This window comes from Monodelphis domestica, chromosome 7 (genome assembly GCF_027887165.1).
Source record: "Monodelphis domestica isolate mMonDom1 chromosome 7, mMonDom1.pri, whole genome shotgun sequence".
In the NCBI taxonomy this organism is placed as follows: domain Eukaryota; kingdom Metazoa; phylum Chordata; class Mammalia; order Didelphimorphia; family Didelphidae; genus Monodelphis; species Monodelphis domestica.
Window position 1 is genome coordinate 128,092,026 of NC_077233.1, and position 17,853 is coordinate 128,109,878.

General features: G+C 41.7%; 1 protein-coding gene and 1 non-coding gene across 2 annotated transcripts in view; both read right to left on the reverse strand.

Moving 5' to 3' along the window:
- Positions 1 to 254: 254 nt before the first annotated feature.
- Positions 255 to 17,853, reverse strand: part of RCL1 (RNA terminal phosphate cyclase like 1) — a 66,844-nt gene continuing 49,245 nt past the window's right edge. The window contains exons 7-9 of the mRNA XM_001365181.4: positions 13,933 to 14,089; positions 9,469 to 9,572; positions 255 to 1,858 (exon numbers count right to left, since the gene is read on the reverse strand). Coding sequence (XP_001365218.1) covers positions 1,708 to 1,858; positions 9,469 to 9,572; positions 13,933 to 14,089 — 412 coding nt within the window. The 3' untranslated portion in view covers positions 255 to 1,707. The remainder of the gene's footprint in view (positions 1,859 to 9,468; positions 9,573 to 13,932; positions 14,090 to 17,853) is intronic.
- On the reverse strand, positions 8,228 to 8,306 carry MIR101-2 (microRNA mir-101-2). The gene has a single exon (NR_032158.1). It is a non-coding gene; the product is annotated as a microRNA mir-101-2 (primary transcript).

A 17,853-nucleotide genomic window follows, 5' to 3' on the forward strand; every position in this document is an offset into this window, starting at 1 on the left:
GGCTTTCCCCAGACTGCCCAGGGTGGCTGCTGGAAAACCCAAAAAGTAAATAGGATCAGGGTGGGGGAGTGAGTAAGTGTGTATGATTAAGGGGGAAACCCTTCTTCCCAGAAAGGAAAGATATAATATTAAGAAGGGGAAAAAAGCTATAAAAACCTTTCATTTTAGAGTTCTCCTTTTCTTTTTGGCATCCCAAATATGAGTGACTGCGTTTAGATATTGCATTGTGACTGGTGTGAGATGTACCATAAGGATGATTTCTTTTGCTTCATTGTTTTATTCCAAGGGAGGATTTTGTAGAAAGTGGGAGATGAGTGGCAAGTGACAAAGGTGTTATGAAAACAAACAGAGAAAGCATCAATGAAGTATTTTTTAAAAATAAAGATCTGTACACTCTCCTCCTTAGCCAGGTAAGGTCTAGCCTAGGTTTCAGGGCAATGAATAGAAATAAGACCCTTGGGCAGTCTCTGTGACTGAGTATAAAGAGAATGATGGCTACCCTGGGAAAAGTGTTTCTAAACTTTATCATCAGATGCTACCTCTTTCTTTTCATCTTGTCTAGCAGGAAAACCAAGTTCTTGGTTGAAAGAACTATAAACCCGGGCCCCAAGGAATGTAAAGAAGTTCAAGGCACTGTTATCTATGTAACTATGGAGCTCCCACAAGATGTGATGTGGGCCTTCATTGCTCTCTTCCCCAATGCAGAGAAATTGGTTCACCAGATACAGAATCTCAGGGTAGGACCTCAGAAGTCAAAGGCGCAGAGTTCAAAAGCTAGAACTGACCTTCTGGCCATCTAGTTCAACCCCTTTATTTTGATGATGAAACTAAGGCCAAAGCTATTGTTAAAAGATTTGCCCAAGGTCATGCAGGGAGTAAATATTAAAGATGGGATCTGAACTCGGGTCCTCTGATTCCAAAGCATCAGTGCTCTGATCCGAACCATTCCTAAGTTGTAAACCCCTCTAAACCCCCTCCAGATCACCCCAAAACTTTCTAAATCCCAAATTTGGAATGGGCTGCCCAGGGAGGTGGGGAAGGGAGGAGGAAGACTCTTCATTTTGGATCTTTACACAGAGGCTAAAAGTCCTCTTGTTGGGTAGTTTGTAGAAGCGATTCTCATTCAGGTTTGTATGGTTTTGACTAAATGATTAGATTCCTTCCAATCGTGGGGTTCTCTGAAGCAAAGATCTTCCAGTCTCTGCCTCAAGACCAGCCTCAGCAGGGCAAGATGGAGTATAGCAATCTGGGATCAAGATGGTGGCAGATCACTAAGAAAGTCTATAGCGTAGGGTTCCAAGAGGGTCTTGTAAAAGGAGATGCTCATTCACCACCTTTGCCCCTGACAATAGTAACCAAGATGCCAGCCAGGCTAAAAGGCCCCAGACTGAAGCATTCATGGTGAAATGCAGTTGGGACTGGACAGCCTCTCAACCCACTTGGCTAACTTCAAATCCTCCTATTTTTCTGAGGGAATCTCTTACGTTGAACAAACTTGGCTGAAGAGCTAACACTCAGGAGGGGGAAATGGTGGACCACTACATTATTTAAATGTCTTTTTATTTTTAATGTCCTATAAAAAAAAAAAGGGGGGGGGAGTTCTTAATGTATGTGGCTATCCTAATCAAAATGAACAGTATGGTGGTTTTCAGGAGTTTTCGCTCTTCATCTGCTCTGGTCTGGTCTGACTTTAAAGTGAAAGTGATGTTATTTGATGGTCTTGCTGAGGTTTGAGAAGCCAACTCCCACACATGTCATCAGTACCTTCTCTCCTCCCTTGAGTTCTTCGCCACAGGGCTTAGTTTCAATTTTGAACATAATTTGGAAGAAACTCTTCAAATGACGCAAAAATTCTATTCTAAAAAAAGGGAAAAAAAAGGGAGCAAAATTAATTTTTAAAAAAGGTTCTCTCTCAACCCTTCCTTCCCCACCATCCATTTTTGATACTCCAAAAACAGACCTTCCCCATATCCTTTGCTCTTTTTGGTGGTTGTTACAAATTTCAAACCCATTCCCTGGTAGAAACATAACCCAAAAAGGTTACCAGCAAGAAGGCAGGGAGAGAGGAGTGGGGCTTGATAAGCTGCCATCCTTGGAAAACTGGCTCCATTGGAAGGGCTGACAGGCAAAAGGCAGGTGAACCAAAGCAAAGCTCAGTTAGGCAAAAGAAGGCATGAGAGGTTAAGTGAAAGGTTTCACTGAGCATATTTGGTACTAGAAAAGGAGATGGGAAAGTCTCACAAGAGTGAAGGCCAACATACAGACAGGCCAGGCTCCATACTGATATCAGCAAACATTGCAAGAACTAGAGGAAAGCATCCAGGGCAATGGGTTGATTTAAAAAAAAATTTTTTTAAATAAGTTCTTAATCAACAAATATTTATCAAGTGCTTCCTATACGCCAGGCATTGTGCTAAGCTCTAGGGATACAAAGAAAGGACAAAATTCCTGCCCTCAGGGAGAGCTCACACTCTAATGGAAGAGACAAATGGTAACAATATGTACAAACATGATATAAATAGGATAAATTAGAGGGAAGGTACTAATATCCAGAGTGGACTAGGAAAAGCTTCTTGTGGAAGATGGGATTTTGCTGGGATCTGAAAGAAATCAAGAAAATTGAGTGTTGGAGACAAGGAGGTAGAGTAGGCACAGCCATTGAAAACGTGGCTTACTGGGAGAGGGACTATCTTGTGAGAGGAACAGTAAGCATGTGAAATGCCTGAAAAGGCGGGAATGGGCCAATTATGAAAGGCTTTGAAAGCCAGACAGAGGATTTCAAGATCAAGTGGTCCTGAAGGTAATAGGGAGCTTACTGCATGGGGAAGGGAGGGAAGTTACACAGTCAGCCCTGTGCTTTAGGAAAGATCACTTTGATAGCCTAATAGTCTGAACAGAGCTGAGAGACCTGAAGCAGGGAGACCTACCAACAGGCCATTTGTAATAGTCCAGGCATGAGGTGCCAAAAGGGCATCAATGCCAGAGGGAAAGAGAGGCGCTTATCCAAGGAGTGATGCAAAGGTGGAACTGATAGTAATGATTGTGGACTGACCAATAACGGCATGGACAATTGAAACCCTGCTCTCCTCAGCCATCAATGTTTCAACCTCCTGAGTCCTTCTCACTATCCTAGCTCATGCCCTTTCAACTCACGAAAAATGTCCATTCCACCCCCAAACATATTTGTGGGCAAAGCCTCTAGCTAATAGGCTGCCTGTGTAGAAAGAGATAAACCCATCTCATCCCCTCATCTGTATTCTTAGGAGAAAACAAAATTGTTCTGTCTCCCTTCCCTCCCTTCCTCTCTTTTTCTTTCCCTCCCTCTCTCTTTCCCCTCCCCATCTGTCCCTCCTTCCCTTCATCTGTCCCCCTCCCTCCGTCTCTCTCTCTCTGTCCCTCTCTTCCTTTGTCTCTCCCTCTCTTTGTCTTTCCTTCCCTTTCTTCCTCTTTCCCTCCCTTTCTTTGACTCTCCTTCTCTTTCCTTCCTTCCCTTGTCTCTCCTTTCCTTTCCTTCCCTCCTTCTCCCTCCCTCCTTTCTTCTTTGTCTCTCCCTCTCTCCCTTCCTGTCTCTCCTTCCCTCTCTCTCACTCTTTCCCTCCCCCTCTCTCCTTCCTTTCCTCACCATCTCTCTCTCCCTCCTTCTCTCTGTCAGTCTGTCTGTCTTACCCTCTCTCTTCTCTCTTCCCTTACAGCTAAAGAAAGCAATTTCGGAGGGCTCAGCAGGAATACAAACAGCTTGTTGCCTGCACTCTCAGCTTCCCTGATCCTCACCCAATCAAACTATTTAAATCTGATTATACCGCTATGTGTGCTATTTCCAAATGGCCTTAAAAAAACACCCCCTCCTTTCCTTTAAGAGTCTGTGTGTGAGGCGGTAGAGGGAGGCACCAAAGATCTGCAGCCGCCTTCTTCGACTCTTGGCCAGGGAAAGGAGAAATACACGTTCCAGTGTCTACGCCTGGGTAGCCGTCGCTTTTGGAAAAGTCATGAAACCTCCACCAACAAGATGCAGAGCTGAAAGAAAGCCTGTCCCGCTCGGACGGGATGTTCTGCCAAACCCTGGGCTAGCCTTAGGTGGGACTGTTCTGAAACCTTCACTAGGGCACGTTTCACAGAACGCCTTTCTTTCACAGCTCCCCGAAGCCCGGAATCTCCCTTCTGCCTGCATGTGAAAGAGTTAAAAGACTGTTCATCGGAAAGGAAAGCAGAGAAAACATGTAGACGCTCTCCCTCACACACACGCCCAGCCCTCTCCTGTCTGCCTCCCCAAGAAAAAGAAAACCAAGAGATGACTAGAATCCACTCTGCTCCGAGGGGGTTGGGAGGCATAAAACGAGGCATTCTTTGCTGCTGTTTCCGTATCTCCTGGCCAGAAACAGAGCCGCGGGGAGGGGGGAAGCGGAGCCTCAGAGAAGATAGGGCCCCAGAGCAGACCTACAACTGAAACCAAATTCTGAGAACTTCCCCTTCTGCCTTCACACACCCCTCGACACAGACACATGCGAGAGATAGCGAGGCAGAAAAGGAAATCGTGCAGGTCCGTGCCCCTCTCCCGGCCCCTTCTCCCCACATATACTCGGACTTAAAAAAAAAAGGCAAAAAACAAAACAAAAAAAGTTCTTCGCTTCAGTCTTAGAATCGATATTGGTTCCAAGGCAGAAGAGCAGCAAAGGCTGGGCAATGGGGGTTAAGTGACTTGCTCTGGGTCTCCTTTTCCGGTATGTGTCAGAGACAGGCTTTGAACTCCGGGTTTCCTGGGAATCTGTATCAGAGGCTTCTGGCTCTCTCTTATCCACTGCACACCACATTGCCTCGCAGGGGGAAAAGGTCTTGGGAAAATAGAATAAAAGCCTCATTTAGGAAAAGAACCGGTCAGCCTGATAAAACGAGTCACAGACAGGGCACGGGGCAGTGAGGGGCTTCTTCTCCACCGTGTAAGAGGGCGGGATGTTTCCAGACTACATGGCAGGTCAACAGGCACTTGTCCTCTCCCTCGACATGCAAGGAGGCACCATTTAAAACTGGAAACTTTGCAATGAACGCTAGGGGGGAATGGGAGGAGGATGGACGAGAGGAGAGGAGGGAGGAGAAAGACCCAGGCGCTTCCACAGGACCGACATCTATTTTCACAGGAACGCCAGCCTCGACAGCCCCTCCTTTCTCTCACGAACATGTTCTGCCTTGAAAGAGTTGACTGACTTATGAAATAGATGTGCCAAAAAGAGTGAGATCTTCCAGAAAACAAGAGTTGAGTAAATAAAACTACCCATTGCACTTCGCACCAAATCCCAAACTCAATGCTGTATGGAACCCATCACCATTGCCGCTATCATGTCTCGACCTATCTTGCTTGTATGTGGCCCTGAGTCACCTGTAGGGTAGTAGAAAGTGCATTAAATTTGGAGTCAGAAATTTGGAGTCTGAATCCTGGCTCTCCCACTTACTAGTGGTACCTCGGTTTCCCCATCTGTAAAGTGGGGGATAATACCACTGGCTACCTCTGGGGTAATATCATTACCTCCTTCACAGAGCTGCCATGAGGATCCAAATGGAATAATGTATGTAGAGGGATGGAAACCACAAAGCACAATCTCAATTATGTTTAAAAGGAGAAAGTTAGCCTAGAGAACCTCAAAAATTCTTTCTGGCTCTAAATTCAGAATCCTCGAGTTTGAATAAAAAAATCTCCCCTCTAATATACCCAATGAGTAGCTTATGGCTGGTTTCTTTAAGCAATCCCTTCTATTTTTTAGATAGCTAGGGCCTTCCTTCTACCTGAAGACCTTTTGTGTGTTCCCTGTTAGAAGAGAAGCTCCTTGAGGGCAAGGACTGAGTTTTTGCCTTTTTTTTTGTCTTTCTAGAGCTTGGCACAGTATCTTGGCTACATCATAATAGGCTTGCTGACTTTGTTAATAAGTTTTCTCTTCCCTTCAAAAGCTCTTAGTCCTTGACATTGGGGCCAGGAAAAATATCCCCAATTCCTTCCACTGGAGGCCTTTTGCCATTTTGATTGCCATCCTCTATATTCATTCCTGAGTTCCTTCAACAATATTAGGTGTTTATGATGTGCCAGGCACTGTGTGAGGGGCTGGGGTTTCAAAAGGCAAAAAGGCATTTCTTGCCCTCAGGGAGTCTAAGGTGGGAGACAACAGAAAAACAATTATGCACAATCAAGAAAGATATAATATAAATTGAGATCTCAGAGGGAAGGCTCTAGCCTAAATAGGGTAAAAGGAAAATGCTTTTTCTGCAGAAGGTTAGACTTTAACCAAGATTTAGCTGGTGAAAATGCAGAGCTGGGATGGAGGGAGGGGGATTTGGAAGGAAAAAGAAGTGAGGGGGAAGATAAAAAGAATTTTGGTGAATTGAAAAAAATTTTAATTAAAACAAAACTGTGTGCTTTGCTTTAATTGCCCAAGAGTGGAGAAAGAGGAGAGACTGTACTTTGAAAAAGAGGGAATTTATTGGGGGGGGGGGGCGGGGCGGGGAGAAACTACCAGAAGAAGACCAAGTAGGCCAGTGTCACTGGATTGCAGAGGATATGTGGGAAAGAGTAAAGTGTAAGGAGACCAGAAAGGACTCTGAAAGTCAAACAGAGGATTTTATATTTGATCCTGGAGATAATAGGGAGCCACTGGTATTTACAAAGGAAGGAATGTAATGTGGTCAGATCTGGACACTCTCCAACCTATCAATGACCTTCCAAAATATGGTGCCAGGGTCAGAGATAAGATGGTGACTTAGTAGCAGCAAAAGCTGAAACCATTCCATGAATTCACTCAAACCAATATATGGCACCCAGAAGTGAACACAGTTATTTCTATTCCTATACTTCTCTAGGAGGCACTGTGGTATAGTGGGATAAATGGTAGAACTGTGGTCAGAAGACCTTGTTCAAAATCCTGGATCTGTTACCAACAACCTGCATGACCATGGTAAACCCACTTAATCCCTTTAGGCCTCAATTTCATCATCTATAAATTGAACTATATGATAAGATCTTTTCCAGCTCTATGACCCAAGAGCCTGTGATCAACTATTCAATGGGGGCTCCTGTAGTCCTAAAGACCGGTTCCTATTACAAAAGCTTTATCAGAAGAAAATCAGACTTTTAAAAGAGTTTAGAAACTCTCTCAAGTCCTTCATTAACCTAACAGATAAGAGAACTATACTCCAGAGAAATAGGTTTGAAGGCACCTAGCAAGGTACTGGTTAGTAGAGCAAAGCCTCCAACCCAGGTCTCCCGAGCCCCATTCAGTATTACGTCCTATGAATTTGGAAAGGCAACTGTGTATTCCAACACTTTAATCACCCCCCACCAATATAGTTTGCTACTATTTTCTGCAATGCATTATATAGCACTGTCAATATCAAGACCCTGGATGGGAATGATGGCTTGGCTACCTGGTTACCTGTATGATCTTGAGCAAATCACTTGATTTTTCATCAATTTTCTAATTAGGAAAATGGAGGTAGGGTGGGGTCCTATAACTCTACCATCTCATCTAGCCCTTTCATTTTACTTACTACTTAAATCTAATAAGAGGCACAGGCAGGTCAGAAATCTAGGAGTCCCAACTTCCAGGTCTCAGACCTTTTCCATCATATGTTCTCTCTATAGTCAGATTACTATATATCCAGTCTATTTGGCTCAAGCTAAGAGCTAGGACATAATTCTGTACCCTCATTCCATTCTTAAAAATAACTGGAATTTCTAAAGCACTTTAAGGTCTATAAAATGCTTTACAAATATCTCATTTTATTCTCATAACAGCCCTGAGAGTTGAGGTAGATGCTGCTATTATCCTCATTTTATTATTATCTTCCTCATTTTACAGATGAGCAAACAAAGGCAGAGAGAAGTCAGATACCTTGTTCAGGGTGACACAGCTAATAAGTGCCTGAGGACAAATTTGAACTCATCTTCCTGATCCCCTGCCCAGTGCGCCACCTAGCTACCCATCAAACCAGTAACAGACCCCCAAATGTAGACAGCATATTCCAAGTCCCTTTCCCACCTCCCCTTTTCAATTCACCACTTCAAGAGTCCATTCCTAAACAAAGTCAGTAAGTTATAGGTTGCTACATCTGCGGGCACGGGGTCCAACGATCCATTTTCTCCAGGAGGCAGCTCTTCTGCTGGTTCCTTCTCACTTGTTCTTTCTCTTCTTTCCTCTTCTCTCTTCTCTCTCTCTCCTCCCCTCACCTCCCCCCTTCATGTGATGGCACCACCATTCTTCAGTTATCACAGTACTGTACCTTTCACATATACAGCATCGGTACCATGATAACCGAAAAAGGACAGTTCAGTCTTCTTTTTTACCTCCTCCTCCTCCTTCGCTGGCCAGAAATGTGCCCACAAAGGGTGACCGGTGGGGGGAAGATTTACCGACGCAGATTATTTTTGTCAGGCTGGCAGACAAACAATTTTCAGGAACTCTCATGTCTCCATTAGTTTAAAAAAAAGAAGAAAAAGAAAAAGCTTCTTGGGCTGTATTTTTTGCTCAGCTGTTTCAAGACCCAAATGCATACAAATCAGCCATCCAGACACACCTACTATTTAGTTCTCTTCTGGATCCATGGCTAAGACAGTTAGAACTTGAAGAGGCTTCAGAGATCATCTGGTCTAATAACCCTTTGCTTGATGGAGGAGGAAACCAAGGCCCCAAGGGAAGACAAGTAAGAGAGCCAGAATTTAGAGCCTCTGATTCTTGGGTTCTTTCTACTATGCATTTCTCTACCTAGTTAATAATTTCTTTGCACAGCAACCTCTTCTTCCAACTACTTACTACAAGGCTAGGAGCTAGAAGGCTCCATCTCTTCCAAGATATGGAAACCGAGGACTAGAAAGGAGAGGGGGAATGGTTTGTCCAGGTAAGATTCAGGGTCAGAGTCTGCACCCTAATCTCCTTGCTCCAAACTCCCATGTTCTTTTTGATAAATGGTGCTCCGTTTGGCAGCATAATTATAGTTGTCTACTTTATATATACTTTCTACTTCTGGCTTACTTTCTACTTTTCTACTTCTAGCTTATTTTCAACCCACTTTGATAAAAAATAAAGCACTTGATACTTGTCCCTTCTGGTTGCTACAACTGGGTCATCAAAAAGGAAGGGGAAAAAAACCAAACCACAATAAAAACCAAAGATCTATAAGAGACATCAAGTGTTTAACCCCAAAAGGAATAAATAAAATCAAAAGCCAGAGATTAAAGGATCCATACCCAATATGGAAGGCTGCTTTAATTGGTCCCAAATGAAGATTACAGCTGGGAAAAAAAAGGAAGTGAGCTTCCCATAGGTAAAAATAAACACGAGTGAAGAGTTCCCACATTTGGTTCACTTAAGTCTAGAGGTACAAGCAGTTCTGTACGTAGTGATAGGCTACGTTCAGTACAGTAACTTTGTCATTTGGTACAATTAGAAAAATAAACCAGCTCAGCTAGCAGGGCTTAAGAAAACAACTTACGTGTAGGGAGACAGCGGTCCTAGCAGGACTTTGGAAACATCCTGCTGTCCAAGGGTCATGAGGAGCAGAACTAAGCTTTGGTTGGTGGAATCCACACAACCTCCCTGTCAACACAAACATTTTAATTATTAATCTTTGTACAAACCAGAAAATGGAAGCCCCTCCACCCCCAAAGGGAGAGATAAAGAAGGAAAAAGAGAAACATTTACCAGGAACAGGGGAGCCCATACAATGCCAGATTGCATTGGTCAAATGCTAATAAAATATAGTGCCGATTTTGTATGGGGAAAGCTTATGTAATCTAGCTTTAAGGGTACACCCACTATCGAGACCTTTGCAATAACTGGGGACAGGCAAATGGACAATTTAAGTTTACAAAGTAAAAAAGGAGGCCATCATAGTGATTAAAACAGCAGGACATCATTTTACTGAGTACAGAAATAAGCCAAAGACATAATTCAGTACTAGGAAATCTGTAGTTAATTAGTAAAGGTTAAACGACTGCCAAATGATTGCCTCCTTTTATTTGGTCCCTAGCAGAACAAAGTTAGCCCTTTCTGGTAATAGGATGTGACTGTCTATACTTATTCAAACACAGCCATAGAAAATTTGCTGTGATATTTGTATGATTCTTTCCTTCTTCATCTTTCCTTTGCAACTTGGTCTGAACTTGTGATTTCACCTGTGAAGGGGTCCTAGTGTGAAATCTCCCTCCCAAAGTTCTCATTTGTGCAAAAATACTTACAGCAACCATTTAGAAATAGAACTGTGATCTACTTTTTATTGATGTCTTTTCATTGTATGTATTTGTTCTAAACATGCCCTTTTCCCTTATACAAACTATCCCTTGTAACAAAAATGAGAAAAGAAAGTGTATACAATGTACAATACATCAATTGTGTGTATCCAGAGTCCTTAACTTCTACCAGGAAGGAAAAGAAAGGTGTATTTCCTTAGTTCCTCTGGAACCCAAGTCTCGTCATTAGAATTGCAAAGCGTTAGGTTTTATTGTTATGTTTTCCATTTAGATTGCCATAATTACTGCATACAGTTTTCTTAGTCCTGCTTTAGTCTTCCCATGCTTCTCTGAATTCTTCATGTTTTTCATTTCTTATGTTATAGTAATATTGTACATGATTTCGTTATATTCATGTACCAGTTTGTTTAGTCATTTACTAATCAATAGACATCTCTACTCTGTTTCTAATCCTTTACTATCTATTAGGAACTTTAAAGCCTCAAATAATTGGAAGCAAAGTGGACTTTCATCAACTGGGGAATGAATGGATGAAAAAATTTATAGGCAAAATATAAAGGAATATGATTGTGATGAAAGGAATGAGAAAGGTGGACTAGGGAATCCTGGGGAGGCTGCAGAGGAAAATAAACAGAACCAAGAGAAAAAAAATGCATAGGATGTCTACAATAGCAATGCTATTCCACGAAGGGATCCACTGTGACTTCAGAGAACTGAGGCAGAAGATGTGGAGGCATGTATGCTTCTTGCTTCCTGGCAGAGAGGTGGGTGGGCTATAGGAGTAGAATGAAATGTGTATTTGTAGACAATCTCCATTGTCTCAATTTGTTAAAAGATGGAAAGTGTTAGGTGGTGCAGTGGATAGATAATTGGAGTTAGGAAGAACGGAGGTGAAATCTGGCTTTCGACACTTACTAGCTGTGTTACCCTGGACAAGTTGTATAATCCTGTTTGCCTCAGTTTCCTCATCTGTCAAATAATCTGGAGAAGGAAATGACAAACCTTCTAGTATCTTTGCCAAGAATGGGTCACAAATAACACATGTATAACCATTGGAATTGCTTGTCAGCTCCGGGAGGGGGGGTAGGAAGAGGGGAAGGAAAATAAATCATGTAGCCATGCAAAAATATTTTAAGATAAACTAATTAATTTAAAAAAATAATGGTCACAAAGATTTGTATACAATTGAAACAACAACAACCTGTTAGAAGAAAGGATTCTATTTGGAGAGGGAGAGATCACCAGAAACAGATATATAAATGGAGAATTGATGTAAAATCTGAGAAAAAAATGGAACTTGGAAAGAAAGAAAATTTCTCCATGAATGTAGATCAGCAAATTGTCAGTACTTTAAAATCTTAAGAGAAAGATGAAGTGGATTGTCCAGAGTTACACAGCTAGTATGTACTGAGGCAAGACTGGAATCTATATCTTCGTGTAATTATGCCACTCATATAATAATAGCATCTACCTCAAAGTGAGTTAATCTTTTTCAAATCTCAGAGTACTACATAAATATGAGTAATCTATCTGAAAGTTGTCCAGGGTTTTCCTGTCCTACTTAAGTTGCACCCCACTGTGACTTTAAGCACTAGGATTGTTAAGATCTATTCTCTTTCACTTTTTCCCCCATTGATGAATATCATTCTCATTTAAAAAAAATAATTTTTTTTCAAATGTGCATTCTTTTCCTCCCCCAATCTCTCCCTTCTATTAAGAAAACAAGAGGGGTAGCTGGGTGGCTCAGTGAATGGAGAGCCAGGCCTAGAGATGGGAGGTCCTAGGTTCAAATCTGACCTCAGACACTTCCTAGCTGTGTGACCCTGGGCAAATCACTTGACCCCCATTGCCTAGCCCTTACCACTCTTCTGCCTCGGAGCCAATACACAAGTATTAACTCCAAGACAGAAGGTAAGGGCCCAAAATAAATAAATAAATGAATGAATGAATGAATGAATGAATAAATAAATGAATAAATAACTGAATAAGAAAACAAGAAAACAAAACTCCTGTTACAAGGATAATTGAGCAAAACAAATTCCCTGCTCGCTTCCCCCCATGTCTCAATTTTTACTCTGATTCCATCACTTCTCCATCTGGAGGTAGGGAGCATGTTCGATCTTGAGACCTCTGAAATTGTGGTTGGTCATTGTGTTGTTCAGAATTCCTATGTCTTTAAATATTCTTTGTCTTTAGAGTGTTGTTCGTAACATGTAAATTATTCTTCTGGTTCTGATCATTTACTCTGCATCAATTATAAAATTCTGAGGTTTTTTGAAACCACTCCATTATCATTTCTTTTAGCAAAATGGTCTCTTACCACATAAATAAAACTAGTCCAGTCATTCCCTAGTGAATGGCCACATTCTACTTTGCCAAAGAAAGAATTGCTATAAATATTTTTTGCATAGAAGGGATTTTTCCCCCCTCTTTCTTTGATCTCTTTAAAATATAGACCTAGTAGTGGTATCTTTAAACCACGGGGCATGCACAATTTACCAGCTTTTTGTGCATAGTTTCAAACTGCTTTCCAGAATAGCTAGACCAGTTCTTAGTTCCACCAACAGTATAGTAATGTATCTATTTTTCTCAAAGCAACTGTCATTATCCCTTTTTTGTGTCAGTTTTGCCAATCTGATGGGAGTCAATAGAATCTGTTTTAGATTTGGTTTAATGTGCATTATCAGATTATTAGTGATTTAGCTCATCTTTTCATATGGCAATTGATACGACAGCTTGGTTCTCTTCATATTCTTTGACCGTTTATTAATTGGGGCATGGCTCTTATTCTTATAAATCTGAGTCAATTCTCTATATATTTGAGGAATGAGACCTTTATCAGAGAAACGTGCTACAAAAATTTCCCCTCACTTCCTTATTAGTTCCCTTCTAATCTTAGTTATATTGGATTTGTTTGGACAAAACTTTTTAATTTTATGTAACCAAAATGATCCATTTTGCCTTCTGTAATCCTCTTTATCTCTTGTGAGTTATTCATGAGCTTTTCTCCTATCCACAGACATCACTGATAATTTCTTCTTTGTTCCTCTCATTCATTTGAGTTCACTTTGATTATTTAGCAAAAATTTGTGATTGCTGGTCTATACCCAAGTTTCTACCATACTACTTTCAAGCTTTTTGTTGAATAATCAAGTTTTTATAAGAGTTTTTGTTAAATAATGAGTTCTTGCCGCAATAGCTAGGATCTTTGAGTTTTTCAGATACTAGACTATTGTGGTCTGTATCTATTGTTGTTATTCAGTATTTTCACTCATGTCCAACTCTCTATGACCCCATTTGGAGTTTTCTTGGCATAGATGCTAGAGTAGTTTGCCATTTCCCTCTCCAGGTCATTTTATAGATGAGGAAAGTGAGGCAAACAGGGTTAAAGTGACGCTCTCAGAATCAGAGCACCACCAAGCTACCTTTGCTCCTGTACATCATGGAGTCAATCCATGGAGTTATCACTGATCATTCTTCATCAATCCTAAATTGCTTTCATGATTATGGCTTTGTTGTTTCATTTAAGATTAGCGCATGCCATTGTTATCCCTTCCTCCCTCAAGATCTCTGTTAACAGACAGTGACAAGTTAACCTTCTGGACTTGAGCTGTTTCGGAGGAGACAGAAAAGCAGAATGGGAATAAACGTAGCAAGATGTGTCAGCGCTGCCAACCCACTTCCCTCCTTACAGGCCAACAACTTACTCTATAAATCTCTTCAAGCAACAGCTTTGCACAGTTCCTGCCAAGGTCTTCTGGGAGCACCGCCGCTCCCTGACCCTGGGGGTTGGAAGCCAACTCTGCACTGAGGAAGGTACCATTGGTGGTCTCGGCCACGAGTGAGAGCCCAAAGCCCGGAGATCTGGAAACACACACACACACAGAGTGCAATTTTGAGTGAAGCTTAATCAAACAGTTACAGCTGCTCTAGAGCAAAAGGGTGAAGGACCACCAAGGTCAAACTGTGTTACTCAAATTACTTCTCCTCTCTGGGCCTCCGTTTCGTTATCTATAAAAGGAAAGGGAGGCACCAGAGGATCTCCAGAGTTCTTTCTGACTCTAAATGCCACAATCCTGTACGTTTTATATCTTTTCGACAGCACGCCCCATTGCAAAACTACCTGGTGTGACACCAAGTCTCATAATCAGTGCTGATGGTCTACAGGACCATTTTACATAGCTAGATGTGAGGGGTCAATAGACAGATGCCAGACCTGCTCATCCCACCAGAGAAGGCAAAAATAATTCTCTTTCTTCATTTCCCTCCATGAAAAATATCCTATGTTTCCCTCTGTTTACATGGGAGGAAACTGGTTAGCCCACAGTCATATAGCTTGTGAGCCTAGATTCTAACTGATTTACGGTGATACTGGGCTCATGGTACCATTCCATTCCATTCAGTTTGTACAACTCAGTTGTTGTAGTTCTTCTTCTTCTTTTTTTAATTTTTTAAAACCCTTACCTTCCATCTTGGAGTCAATACTGTGTATTGGTCCCAAGGCAAAAGAGTGGTAAGGGCTAGGCAATGGGGGTCAAGTGACTTGCCCAGGGTCAACTGGGAAGTGTCTGAGGCCAGATTTGAACCTAGGACCTTCCATCTCTAGGCCTGGCTCTCAATCCACTGAGCCACCCAGCTGCCCCTGTTGTAGTTCTGACCATTGTCCCTGCAGAAACTACCAGGGCAGAAATCTGTGTCTGAAGAAATGAATTCTACAGAGAAGAAACCTCAATTTGTTCATGATTGCCTTGGCTCCATTAGAGCAGGATATCTGAACAGAGTATTAAAAATGATTCCATTTGCCCAAAGCTTTTCATGAACAATTTTATTATCTAACAAGGTACTGGGGACATAGTAGGGGGCTCCACCAATATCTATTTTCAATGATGTAAATAAAGGTGCTCACTATTTTAAAGTAATCCTTAGAGATGACTTTTCTTCCTTATCTCTGTCAATACACATTTTTTTTTCCATCAATCCATATTTTCACAGTTAAAAAAAGATTTAGAATCCAGCACAATTTTGGGAGAAGAGGTGTTAAAGACCTTGTTAATTTACAGCAGAATAACCTATTAACAATCATGAACTGGTTCCCAAAAATAAATAAGGAGAAATGTTTTTTGGTGGTTTGTTTCATTAAGGGTGGGGAGCAGGAAATTCCCAGTATGGAAACCCCCTCTGGCAATATAAGTTGTCTGTAACTTATAGTCTTAGAGGAATGCTAAACCAGGGCTACTGAGGTCTTGCCTGGGATGACAAAGGCAAGTATGCCTCCAATTTTGTTGCTCAGTTGATTTTTCAGTTGTGTCCAACTCTTTGTGACTCCATTTGGGGTTTTCTTGGCAAGATACTGGAGTGGTTGCCATTTCCTTCTCCGGATCATTTTACAGATGAGGAACTGAGGCAAACAAGATTAAATGACTTCACCAGAGTCAGTGCTAGTACGTGTCTGGGGCCAAATTTGAACTCAGGTCCTCCTGACTTCAGGACTGGTACCATCTATCCACTGTGCCATTTAGCTGCCTAGAGGTGGAATTTAACCATGCACATCCTCCTGACTCCAATTCTGGTACTCACTACTCCATGTTGCCACTTCTAGATTCATAATCGATGTTTTAGAAGTGCATTTGTAAAACTGTAAGGAAAAAGGGGGGGGAGCTTGGGAGGGGGGGATTAGATCAATGATCATAACATAGACTTAGAAAACCCTTTAGAGATCATCCTGGCCAAGAATTCTTAACCTGGAACCTATGAACTTGTTCTTTAAAATATTTTGGTAACTATTTTAATATGTTTCTCTTAGAATTCTACATTTTTTTAAATTTTATGCATTAAAAGCATTATCCTGAGAAGGGGTCTCTACACCAGAATGCCAAAGGGGTCTAGGACATTAAAAAAAGGGCTGGGAATTCCTAAATTTTATCCTCAAAACTTCACTTTATAGAAAAATAACGTGGATGCAGGGTAGTTAAACGCTTTACATAAATATATGTAAGGAACAGCCAAAATTGAAATCCAGGACTAAGAGGACCAAATTCAGCACTCTTCTTTGCTCTAACACACTGATACTCAAGGCAATTTAAAAAAATACCCTTAAAACAAATATTAAACCATGTGGCTAAACAATTATTAAAGGGCATTCACAGAAAAGACGACCACCCAGGACTTAAACAGTCCATGAATCAAATATTTACCCAAGAGCCCACCTACCTACTAACACTAATAAGGATAGATGTGGCTCTGGAGCTATCATCCTGAGGGTTAAGATCATGGATTTAACACCCCAAAAGGGTTTTTCAAGGAGGCTTGGAGCTCAAACAAGGCGGGGCCACCTCCTTCTCAGGTCACCAAGCAAGCCCATTTCCTGTCTACCACAAGCACGTGCATTGCCCGTGAGAGGTCTGAGCCAAATACTTTCAAAAACAAAACTGCAGCTGGTTTGTGGTGGGCCTCCAGCATTTGGTGATGCCAAAGGCCAGACACAGAGGGGCCTTGTTCATTCATCACGAGGTTCCTCCTGCCATCCATCCCCTCTCTAATTCTTTTTCCCTCCCCTTTAAGAGGCAAATCCTTTAACTTCCTTGTTGAGCATCAGTTTCTTCCTCTGTAAAATAGGTAAGACACTGAGGTCCATTCCAGACTTAAAACCAAGATGAATGATCCTTTCTCCTCATATTTGGTGGAGTTTTGGGCAGCAATAACCTCTAGCTTGTCTTTATAAAGGATAGAAGGTATTAGAATGTAAGCAAAAATGCATCTTCTGGGTTGTCTACCTCCCACCTCTCACCAAAGCAATTTCTTTTGGGAAACAATTGGAGTACAGGCTAAGGTACCTCCCAGCTTGGACATTCTACGTTCCAAGGTCTTCTCCACCGTAGTTCTATGTTCTAAGATCCCTTGTTGCCCTGATAGTCTAAGGTTTCTTCCAATGGTAATATTCTAGGCTTTAAGGTGCTTTAGAGTCCTGTATTTCTATGTTCTATGCTGGAAGGTGCCTTCTAAAATTCCTCATCTCCTGCTCCAAAGAGTAGGCTGCCCCAGTTTGGGTGCCTTGTAATACTACAGGGAAGCATAGTGCACAGACCACCAGGCATGGCATTGGGGGGGATTGAGGTTCAAATCTGGCCACAGACTCTTCCTAGCTGGTGATCCTGGGCACCTTAAACCCACTTGCCTAGCCCTTGCCCTCTCTCTTAGAGTTGTTACTAAGGGTTTAAAAAAACAAACAAAAAAGATTGTGGACAAGGATCACAGCTCCTTCCTACTGAAGGCTCCCACTTCCCCCAGTACAGTGCCATGTATACAACAGCCAATAATTATTGTTGGATTATGGGTCCCCTTGTTGAGTAATGGATACATCTGGATTTGGAGGGAAGTGTTTACGATAAAATCCTAGCTCTGCCATCTGTGCGACCTTAGACAAATCAAGTTTCTCTTCTCTTGAACCCTGCTTTCTCCTGTGCAAAATGATGATCTCTAAAGTCTCTTCAAGTCTGAATTCTATCTTCTGATTAGCCAGCAAATATATTATTAATAATATCATTACATTTAGTAGTAGTATCAATAATCATATCACATTTCTGTTATATGTAAGGTTTGCCTCTTACAGAGGGGGAAACCAAGGCATA